Here is a 12,283-nt window from a genome sequence, read left to right on the forward strand (position 1 = left end):
TGAAGACCTCTGTACACACCCTGGAGGTGACACCCTGGAAGTTATTACAGGTTTCTTTAAGATTGGGAATTGTCAACTAGATAAGGAACCACACCCTTCACTACTTTATCACTCTTTCCTTGGCTTGAGGCCTTCACACTAATGGTGTATGTGAAATGCTCTACTTCTCTGGACTTTGCTTAGCTGAAATGGCACCTTGCAGTTTTCAACATTCAGAAACCCCTTTCTTAACCATAATCCTCATAATCAGAGTTACTTTTTTCTATTTTCTCTCAGACCATTGTTCTTTTCCTTTATTTGCACTTTTCACAATTTCTGATTGTTCTTGTATGTTTACTGGTTTAATATCTTTTTTCTTACTAACTTACAATCCTGTGAGTTTATAGGTCATATATATCTAGTACCTTACAGTGCCCGCAATATAATAAGTATTTAATAACTTTGGGAAATAGTTTTAATGCATTATGTTCATGATTCATGTTAGACAAGGTTAGTTCTATCCACAGCTTGGTTATTTACTTGAACCATCAGATCTGATTTTTATTGACTTTTGGCTCTTTGTCAAAAGCTAAATCTGCCTTCAAAGGATTCAAATTTGTTTTTACTGAGGTATATTTAAAGATATTGTCATATGTTCTAAAGGTAATTTCAAAAGAAAAGATAAATTTTTTTCACCGTTGTAACATTTATATTTGTTATATATTATTGTAATGCTTTAGATATTTATTCTTAAGATGACATAAGAAAAACTAATAAAACTTAAGAATCTGCTTTTGATTTTGTTGCTTTACTAGAAATCACTGACGTCACCAATGATTTCTTCATTGCTAAAACTGGCATCTTCTCTGCAGTTCTGGTCCAACTGAGTGTCTTTTCATCATCTATGACTGTTGACCATTCCTTCCATCATAAAACTCTAGCATTCTTCTTTCTTTCTGAGCATTCCTTCTCAGTCTGCTTCCCAGGCCGTTCTTCCTTCATCTGCGTCTTGAATATTGTTGTTCCCTAGGGTTTCATCTTGGAACTGTATATCCACTCTGCATGCTTTAGAGCAAGACTTTTTTTTTTTTTTTTTTAATAAGTCAACAGCAGTAACTCTTTGTAACATTCTTTCTGTAGTTTTATTACTATTCCAAAAAGATAAAGTACTCTCAGTACAGTAATAATAATACATATCTTTATCTTAACTTTCTGAAGGTTCAAGTTTCATATTTCCAACTTCTAGCTGACATCGAGATGTTTAAAGACTCCTTATATACTTACACTGTCCAAAATTTAAATTTATCTTTCTACCAAATTTGCCTTTCCCTTCTGAATATTCCCTCTCTTGGTGAATAACAGCACTCACCATGAAGATTATCTGAGCTTGAAACGTGGGTCATTCTCAGCATCTTCTCTACATCTAATGAGTCACCAAATTCCAACTATTTAATAAACTACTTAAAGGTAAATAAGGATCCTGCCCTCCCTCCATCACCACTGCCTATTAAGCCTATATCAGTTTTTTCAAGAATTATTGCAAACCCATTCTAAATCATGGCTATATCCATTCTTTATCACGTTCTGTGTGTTACACTCTGAATTATTTTTTTCAAAACCATAGTTCAGTTTATTACTTACCTATGTAATTAAGAGTCTCTGATGCCCTATTATTCTATCAAAAAATGAAGCCTAGCCTCTCTGCCATAAAAAGATTCTGTATTATCAGATCTCCACCAGTGTTCAAGCATTTCCTTTCATTTTCCTATACTCCAGCCTTATCAAATTTCTAGCTTTTTACTGACCACCCCATAACTGTCTGACATGCCCCCTGTGTGGAGCTTTCCTGCTTATCTTTAAAGACTTGGTTTCAGATAGGAGCTACTCTAAAGCTTTTTCATGTGAGAAATACTTTCCTTGAGAATACTGGAGTGCGTAGAGTAAAACTAATCACATACCACCATCAAATTACATTCCGAGAGCAATATTTTTTTCATTTCTTCTAGATATTTCTTAATTCTCAGTTAAAGGTTATGTATGTCTTAGGCTTGCACACACACTAATGAGTAATTCTTCATCCCACACCGGACGTTCAGCAGCTTCCTTTCATTTCACTCTTTTCATAATGTGTATTTACCCTTACTCATTGGTAAATGTTTGTCTTTGTTTTTTCACAGTATACATTCAACATAGAAATTTGTTGCCACTTCTCCCATTACTATTTTACATTATTTGCTTCAGTAATGACAGTTAGCTCATATTGTCTAATTGGCAGACCTTTTAACAGTTTCCTTATTTCTCAAGAGACAATCTAATGTAGTTAAGGATATAGACCCTGGAATAAGACTTGTTTATATCTTAGTCTTACAGGAATATTGGGCAAGTTACAGAATATCTGTGCTTCTATTTCATTTTCTGTAAAATGTGAATAAGAACAGTATCTCATGCTGTTGTTTTGAGGAGATAAATGAGGTAATTCAAGGAAAGTGCTAAGTTCAGTGTTTGAACTTTGTAACCACCAAATCATATTTTGACGGTGTCTTAAAATAAAACTTGAGAAAGTATGCTTTATGCTGTAATCACTAGATTTAAGAAAGCATGAAAGAAACTTGGTAGAGACTTCTCAGCTGTTAGTCTAAGGACTTCTGCCAGATTGCTTAATAATCACTTAGGGGACCCTGGTTCCTGGGTCCTAACTCCAAAGATTATAAATTGAAAGACAGGATGAAACAAAGAACCTGTATTTTTTTTTTTAATGCCTCTATAACACATATATTACTCTTAAGAAACAAAACAATACAAAACACTGGTTAATATCCAGCAGGGAAAACTAATTAACAAATCTGTTAATCTGTGTTATGCTTACCTTGTTATATCAAATACAGTTTTTGTTTAAAAAAACAAAAGCTTTTATGTGATGAATTTTCCACTAGCCTAGATCTTTATACTTAAGAACAAGAAATCTCAGTAAGAACATTTGTAGAAATTCATACATATCTCTCAGTTCATGGGCTCTAATAGTAATGAGTATGTATAGCTTCAAGATGAAAAGTATTAAATCTTGATAAAATAAGTAGAGTATCTGTTTCATTAATCTTTAATTTCTTCCTAGTTTAGAAGTGTGGTTTTAAAATAGGCAAAGCAGAATTTTTATGTTGTTACAATATTTTTGAATTAAAACCACCTTAATATTCATTTTTTAGTTAACCATTCCAGTGAGAAAAAGTCATGTTTAAAAGATTACATATATTGTTTAGATTAACTTACAAAATAGGATTGATTTAGTGCTAAAAATGGTAGGGATTCATTCTGATGCATAGCCACTTTCATTTGCACATGTTCTTTGAATTATAGGTTGTAGGAATTGGGGACCAAGAGCTTGGATTTTCTATAGTTCATAAGGGTATTCTCAGTCATGTGTGCCTGAAGGGCAGTTCTTGCATTTCAGTAGATCCCTAATCCTTTTTTTAAATCTAGTTTTTGTTTCAAGACAACTTTAGATAGCACATGTTCAATGAAATAGTCTTTAGGCTTCTTTCTCTTACTTTCAAAGTAATATCTACTGTATTGCTTGTCTGGACTAGAGCAATTGGTATATCATTCTTGGTTATATAAATTCTTTGCTGACTTGTAATTCTGCTTTTGCAAAACAGCCCTTTCCTTTCTTCTTCATTCTCCCAGGTCTCTTCTGCACGTCAGTATTTAATATATTAATAACTATGCATTATGGTATATTCAGCAATACTCTATAATAAGATACTATTTTACTTTCATAAACCAGAAGAGAGATACAGTTTATGCTTTCCTTTTATCTTGAACAGAAATAAAACTCTTGAACTGTGAAGAAATATGTAGCTATTTATTTTTGTTTTGCCTTCAGAAGAATATTGGTGCTAGCATCTTTGTTTCTTAAAAAAAAAAAAAAGCTTTTTCGTCATTTGAAACATGTTTTAAGAATTAATATGTAATGGTCATGATTTTCCAGGTAATGATCCTCATAACAGGTGCACACAAGGCATTTGCTCTCTACAAAGCAATAGAAGAAGGAGTAAATCACATGTGGACTGTTTCCGCTTTCCAGCAGCATCCCCGAACTATTTTTGTGTGTGATGAAGATGCTACTTTAGAATTAAGAGTTAAAACTGTGAAATACTTTAAAGGTGAGCATTGAAATTTCAGAAGCAGATTGTGAGAACGTTCCATTATAGATGACAGTTAAAACCTAATGAGACTGTGGAGTTACATCCTGCACTGTGCCTATTGAAAACTGGCTTTTTACCAACACACTAGCCAGTTTTTTTTTGTTTTTTTTTTTAAGGAAAATAGAAAAGTCTCACTGCAGATAATAGTTGCTTTCAGAATATTTTCCTATTTTTTTCATGAAGAGAATCTCTTCAATCTGTATTTTCAGTGAACAATATTTTTCTTGAATCCAAATTTAATAAAATATTTACTTTCATAATTGTATATGCAAAATTAAATAACCCAAAAGGAAATGTATATATGTTCTGATTTTTCCATTGTTTCCCTGTTCCATCTCCCTCGCCAAGCTATGTTTAAAATAGAACCTAATCAGCAGATAGGTTGGGTCACCCACTATCTCATCTAATCTTCACAAATTCAAATTATTCCCATGTAGTTATAATGGTTCTGTGTCAACAGTATGGAATAAACTCTGCAAGTAAGCAGGGTTTGACTGCCCAGACTTCTGCATGTAGATTTTCCTTTTGACTCTTCCTGCAGTCTAGTTCAGTAATTCTTAAACCTTGCTGTACCAGGTTTTATACATGAAACCACAAGTGCTTGATGTAATGGGTGATTTAACAGGTTTTCAAGGACTATACTGTTTAGAACCCGTTCTCTGCTTAAGAGTGAATTCCACATATACACATGAAAAGCTGTATAAATAGGTGCTCTTTATAAAGTACCTGTAGCTGATACGAAAATATAACTGGTCATATATATAGAGACACACACATGTCAGTAATTCACAAAGTATGTAGTTATGTGTAATACTGTTATTACATGAATGAATATGTATTTTTAATTTTCTTACGCTAGTAACTAGGTATTTATTTAACATGTATTAGGAAAAATATACTGAACCAATCAAACCTATATTTCATGAATATAATTGCTTTGACAGGGCTAAAGAAGTTACCATATTTTATTGCCTCTAAGACATCTTTTTTCATCTGTTTTGTCTGAAACTGGGATGTGTTTAAAATTCGTGTCACTGTCAGTTACTGGTAGCATTTTTTTCTTAATGGTGCATAAAATAATGTGTGTCTTGTAGTCTTCAGTGTCTCATTCATGAAATATAGTATGTAACTTATGTCAATTTAAAGGAAATTTTTAAATTAACTCTATAGTTCATGTAAATGTGTGAATGTGGCAGAAATCTTGAAGGTGATGCACAAATGATGGAAGTTGGATGAACAGTAAACAAACACAATTTTGATGTTTATATGGTTTCTATTTGTACTTAACTGTTGTGAGCATTTTCCTATTTTACTAAATAATCTTCAAAAGTAAATTTAATGACTATATAATAGTCAAGTAGATGTATCATAATTCACTTAAACATTTCCTTATTATTGCTAGTATTTATATTTTCATCAAAATTACTTTTTTTTGGCCAAGCCACACAGATATCAAATTAAACTGAAAAATTTCTGTTTAATAAGTTAGCAGGTAAAAGCAGAAATATCTGTCATGAGTTGTGAATATGACAGAGCTCTTGGATGGAGTTTTACCCATGTATGTAGTCTTTTGGATTTCATTACAAATACTAGACTCCTTGAAAAAATTAACAGGAGGAATCCCCATTATCCACATATTTTATTTAATGCCGGTTTTAAGGAGATTCTTTTTAACATTCTCATATTTTAATATACCAGCAATCCTCAAACCCCTGTGCTTATCAGACTTTCTCCATTTGTTTTTTATAGAAAAAGTTTACATTTTATGTGAAGCAAATATTTAATGAAATACTCAATAGCCTATAATAATTAAATGACCAGTCACTATTCTAAATGGATTATACTTGATTTACTTAATTTGCACAATTCTATGAAGTGGATACTCTTATATAATCCCATTTATAGATGAGTTCACAGGCTTAATAGAGATATTGTCACCCAAAGTCAGTTTGTATGTGGGTAGAGCGGGTTAAGTGATACCACACTTATCTGGAGTCTAGGCTTTTGTCCACTCTTACGCTGCCTCATAGAATAGGTATAAATTGGCTATCTAAACCATATTTCTGTTTGTTTGGGTTGTTTTCATACTATAACAACTGCTTCCAAAAGCAATTTTAGTTTTCATACTAAAATAATTGCTTCCGACCTATTTTAAAGGTAATTTAAAACAGACAGGAGGTAGGTGATTATATATATTTTGTTCTTTTAATTCATCTATCAGATTGTTAAGTTCTTCTGAAACATCTTGAAGTGTAGACTATGAGAGAATCACTGCACTGCTCTTTTGAAGACACTGTATTTTGTACCTCAGGGGAGCTGCGTATATTTCTGAAGAGGTTCAGGGTATCAGCCTCAGTCAGTGTGCCTCCAATATGGAGAAAAATGGAATTGAGATCTTGTTCAGGCTATATCAGACCTCATTTCATAGTACGGTATTTTAATACAGGGTAGAACTGAATATTCATAGATTTATGCATATTCAAATGTAGTTTTATATACATTCCATATCTTCATTGAGTTATTCTATCACTTCAAGATGTACTGGAGAATATGAATCTTGTGGTTACCGTCTATAATTCTTCGTATTGTGTTCACATCACTACTCTTTCTTCTGCCATCACTAAAAAGTGCCTAAAAGGGTTCTAATTATTTAGCTCTCTATGAAAATCTAGGTTAACTGCATCTAAAATAAAAATCATTAGTTAATGGAAGTTTATTTCAGTATACAGGTATACCTTTTAAAAGATAGCAGTAAATCACAGGAAAATATAGTTTAATATTGAATGTTTTCTGATTTGTTTTTGCTAATTTTATATAAAACTTATTTTATGTTAAGAGAATATATTTTCAAGACATCATCATCATAGTGAACATTTTTTTTGGCTTCATCCTTTGTAGGCCCTGCTCCAATAGATTGACAGAGGTTTAATGAGTTCAGATTGAGCCAAAACCATAAAACTGACATTTAGAATCTATGACATTTCACTTCTTCTGGCGACATGTCAGGAAGTCTATACGTTTTAGTATTCAATTTATTTTTGTCTGTTAGTGATTTAAATAGCAATGGTTTGTTTCTATCAAATTCTTGTATTGAAAGTTGTCAGTTTAACCTTAGGTCATAGTAAATTCTTTGTGTCCTCCAAAATGCAAGTAATAAAATTTTCAAAATAATTTCTAGTTTGGAAACAGCCTTAAGTTTAAAAGTTACAGCCAATATATAGTTAAATCTTATAGAGTTGAACTTTTGTTTATTTTGTTTTGTGTTTTAAGTCTCTAATGTATTATCTCCATGATCAAAGCTGTAAGTAAATGATAGATGAATTGTATCAAGTAGAATGAACCTTATTATAGCTACTTCTCCATAAGAGAATACATCTTCTGAACAAAGTGGCTAAAATTACCTTTGTCTTTATTGTTCCCTCTCCTCCTGGCTTTCTCTAGTCCCCATTTTACTGCTCTTTACATATTGGTTGCTGAATTAAACTTTTCAGTTAAATCCTATTTTAAATAGGAGATATCATCTGATAGTTTTTATTAGCAAATATTTCTTCTGCACTATACACATTACCTTTTAGTGTATATTTTTGGTAAACATAAAAGTATATTTACCAATTAGTGTCATCAGCCAAGGGGCTTAAGTGCCTTCAAATACATAGTCTCCCATAGTGTTAACAAAAAGAAATGTAACAAGTATCCCTATCTGCAAGTAGGTGACTCAGTATCATAAAAAGTTGGCTCATTAAGTGATTTGAGAAAATAAAATGTATTTCATTAAAATAAAAGCTCCATAGAGGTGGGGACTTAAGTTTTTTTCACTGCATGATTTCACTGTCTAGAAGTTTGCTTGGTATACTGGAGGCATTTGATAAATGGTGGATAGTCGGATAGGTAGATAGATGGGAGAACACAAGACTATGAAACCATCTAAGCAGTGAATTCTATAAATAACCCCATGAAGTCCAAAGGTTATTAAATAAGGAGAAAGAGTTAAATAGCATAGTTTAACTTCTAACTTGGTAGGATTCAAAGCCCCAGAAAATGGATAGTAGCATTTAGATTGGGAGGAAATGGCAAAAGCAACAGCACAAATGTAAGGAAGAGCTAACAAAGCAGCAGAAAAAGTTCCTGTTAATAGAACAGAGAACCATTAAAGTGTATTGATAAAACAGGGCTAGATTATACTTTTTTTTTTTTTTTTTAATCTCTACACCCAACGTATGGCTTGAACTAAACCCTGAAATCAATACTCACCTGCTCTTCCCAACTGAGCCAGCCAGGCAGATTATACTCCAAAAATTTTAAAGCAAAATGGAAGGTAGGGGTTAAGAGCAAAAAGAAAAACCAGGGTTCATGTCATGGCTCTTCACTTTCTGGGTCATGGGCCACTTTGAAAATCTGGTGAAGAGACTGTCCTCAGAAAAAAATGCACACATGCTCACACACATTCGTATATTAATGTGGGAGATTCAAAGACTCCTTGAACCGTCTCTAGCTCTGTTACATCCTAAGAGTTGGGGCTGTACTTGATTTCTGCCAGGTGGGCAGCTTCCAATTCTCAGCACTTGGGAGTCAGCGATGGCTCAGTACTGACTGCTCTATTTTTTCTTGTATTCTAAGTTTAACTCTTTTGTTAACGTTTAAATATGGATTGTCCAACTTTTTTTTTTAAATGTTTATTTATTTTTGAGACAGAGACAGAGTGCAAGTGGGGAAGGGGCAGAAAGAGAGGGAGACACAGAATCTGAAACAGGCTCCAGGCTCTGAGCTGTCAGCACAGAGCCCAACGCGGGGCTCAAACCCACGAACCGTGAGATCATGACCTGAGCCAAAGTCGGACGCTTAACCGACCGAGCCACCTAGGCGCCCCTGGATTGTCCAACTTTTTAATAGTACCTTGGATTTTTTTTCACTAACTTCCTTCAGTGTGGCTTATTACTGTAAACACACACGCCAAAATAATGGAAAATAATTTGCCAGATGAATGAATAGGGTAATACTATCCTAGTGTAACAACAGTTCTGTCCCTAGCTGGAGTCTGGTAGAGGAAATGCCAGAGGATCAAATTCAACACACTTACAGATACAATTAAAGTGTATTCATCAAGTCAGTATTCACATTTGTGATTTTTGTCATACTGAAGCTCTGAAGACAAGAACTGCTTCTACTTCCGGTTACTCCCAAAGAATCTGTACACCTCCTAGATCTACAGCTCCATAAATACTGTAAATTGCTGTTTGCTAGGTAGTTACAACTAACCATTATAGAACATTTCTATTTTCATTTTTCAATAAAACTTTATTCTGTATCAGACAGGAAATGATATACTTATTGTGTCTTATAAACTCTTCTAGTTTCTAAAGTAAATGAGATATAATTCAAAATTAAAAATAAAACTAGAACTGTGCTTTTTTTCTTTAAGGTTTAATGCATGTGCACAATAAACTTGTGGATCCACTATACAGTATGAAAGAAGGAAATTGAAGGAGATTGGAGCAAAATTCTGCTTGAATGAACAGAACACTTTTATAAGTAGATGAATTTTCAGCTATGCAATATGATAAAACATGGGGATTTTTTGAAGACTGTCATTTTTGAAGTCCAATACCTATATGTTAAACATTCCATATTTACAATGTGTCCATTTTATACTAAGGTTTAGGAGAAGTAGTTGGCTCTCACAAATAGCTGTTATTGTAAAGTACAGAAGCCACACAGCCACTCTATAAAACAGTGCAGAAATGAAATGTCTGTTTAAAAATTTCAAGTCATTTTAAATGTGAAGAATATACATCAAGTATCATTCATACGAATCTGGTGGCATTCTCAAGAATTTTATTTTTTAATCACATAAAGACACTCCACCTTTCAGGTATCAAAAAATCATTGCAAACCTTTAGTTTTGGAATGTAATCTTTGTATTTTCTGTGCATTACACACAAGCTTTTCTGCACGTGGTTGCCTTAGTCCCCTTCCTGCAGTGGCATCTGGACATGAAAAGTCCTGCTGTATATTATTGGAACAGAAAATCTGAAGAAATGACAGTGCCTAAAAGTACAGTTTACGTCCTCTTGGAAAGTATGTATAAGTGCATGATTTTTGTGCACCACCTTCTACAGCACTTTTTTTACAAATGTGCTCTTATTTTTATTTAATGACTTGGGTTCATGCTTTTAATAAGTATTTTGGCAATTATGAACTTTATACCTAGCAACACTCTTAAGGAAATTCTTTTGAAGACAATTTTCTGATTATTGTTAAACTTCATAAATGATTAGCTTTATTCCTTACTTATATGTCTAAAAAGATAACATGATAAAGTATATATAAAAGGAATTACTGTAAACTATTTTAGATTGCCATTAACAACCTGCATCATTAAACTGCAAATAAAACTATATTGTTTTCTATCTTTAATTCAAATAAAGCTTATAATAAACAAATGCCATCTAAATTTTATTTCCAGAAGTGAAACTGAATACACACATCTGAGAGATTCCAACATTAATAGTTGTATTGAGCCTGCATTTATTTTTGTTTGTTGCCATCATGCATTTGGGGAGATCTAAGTGAAAAGGCAATGATTCTACCTATAATTTCTTAGTCACTCCTTGGGGAATAAAAAATGCTCCCTTCTGCATATTTTGTTTGCACCTAGAAGAACATTACTTAACATACTTAATTAAGCATACCTTAATTGAAATGTGATTGAAATGTATTAACAATAAAAATTAAACAAAAATAAATATAACGTTTAAAATAAAATATGCTCCTTTAATTACAGGTAATGCAGTTTACAATAACCTTAAGTGTTACAAATGGTCTTTAAATGACTACTATGTCAGTATAATCTTCCAGTCACACACCTGGTAATAAAATTGTACCGTTTACTACAAACAATCTGAACTAAGAATGTCCTAGTATTATAGTGAAATAGCTAAAGATACCTGTTTTAGTACATGGTCAGTAGTTAACTTCTGTGCTTTAAATGGGATAGCTGAAACACAGTTTAGAAGATCTTTCCATCACTGCCCCTGATGTTAGGTGCTGGTTTTAGGTTCAGGTCCTCAAGCAAACTGATTTCTGGTGACTCTAGCTCCCTAGCTCAGAGGCCAAGCTGCTGCTAAGTAAAGAACTAAGAAGGCTAATAGATATTTCCACAAGGCAATAAACTATGGTAGCTAAGAACTGGTGGGGTTCGGATAAAGAAACCACTGTTTAAATCCTAGCTCTGTCAATGACACTGGCAATGTGGGAGTCTGAGCTTCTTGCCCTGTAAGATAGGATGGTAATAGTATCTGTATCTTGACTGTGTGTAGACTGAATGACGCGATGCCTATGGAGCTCAGTTCAGTGGCTGTCACATATTAAACTCAATAAATGGTGGCTATTCTAATACTCATTTACATTATTGTAGTATCTGCAAAAATCTTAGTATAGCAAGGTCCTATCAGGGATACACTTAGAAGGCACACAACTCTAAACCATGAAAATCATCTGTTTGGTAGAGTGACCAGGGGAGAGAACTTAAGCTTATATTAAGAAATTTGAAAAATATATTTTATTACTTTAAGTAAAATTGCTTCCTAAAAAGTCAGAGCTTAAAGGAAGAAAATTAAATGTGTCCAAATTCTATGCCTACTAATAAAACATAAATATTACATAGTACACACATTGTGTATACTTCATGTCAGGTACCAACTTCTTTCTCCTGAAAGTAATGGTAGAACAGAACACTCTGTATTAGAAATTATATGTAAATGCTCTTCTAGTTTCAAATATACTGCCATTTTCCAAAATACTGTTACAGAATTTCATACTTCATCTGTTCTAATACAGCTAGAAGAGATAGGAAAGATATCAAAGGTTATATAAGAATGAAATCACAGGTAATTAACTTCTATACACAATTTTAATAAATCCTATCTTCTGTAGAATTACTTCATAATGTAATAACCTTAGTATAACATGTATCAATAGTCTTATCCCCAAAAGACATTTATGTCATTCAGTACATTCAAGGTAGAGGACAAAATTAAATCGCTAAATTATTTCTCTTACTGTAATACCATCTGCCCTCTCATTTGTTCATTAACTTGGTAAAC

General features: G+C 32.9%; 1 protein-coding gene across 3 annotated transcripts in view; it reads left to right on the forward strand.

Annotated features, from left to right (window-relative positions):
* The window catches only part of GNPDA2 (glucosamine-6-phosphate deaminase 2), a 30,547-nt gene extending 19,986 nt beyond the window's left edge, over positions 1-10,561 (forward strand). For all 3 annotated transcript variants that reach the window (XM_007075918.3, XM_042984604.1, XM_042984603.1), the window contains exons 6-7: positions 3,965-4,139; positions 9,601-10,561. In XM_007075918.3, the coding sequence (XP_007075980.1) occupies positions 3,965-4,139; positions 9,601-9,662 (237 nt within the window). In that variant the 3' untranslated portion in view covers positions 9,663-10,561. The remainder of the gene's footprint in view (positions 1-3,964; positions 4,140-9,600) is intronic.
* Positions 10,562-12,283: the final 1,722 nt, after the last annotated feature.

The sequence above is a fragment of the Panthera tigris genome, chromosome B1 (assembly GCF_018350195.1).
Source record: "Panthera tigris isolate Pti1 chromosome B1, P.tigris_Pti1_mat1.1, whole genome shotgun sequence".
Taxonomy (NCBI): domain Eukaryota; kingdom Metazoa; phylum Chordata; class Mammalia; order Carnivora; family Felidae; genus Panthera; species Panthera tigris.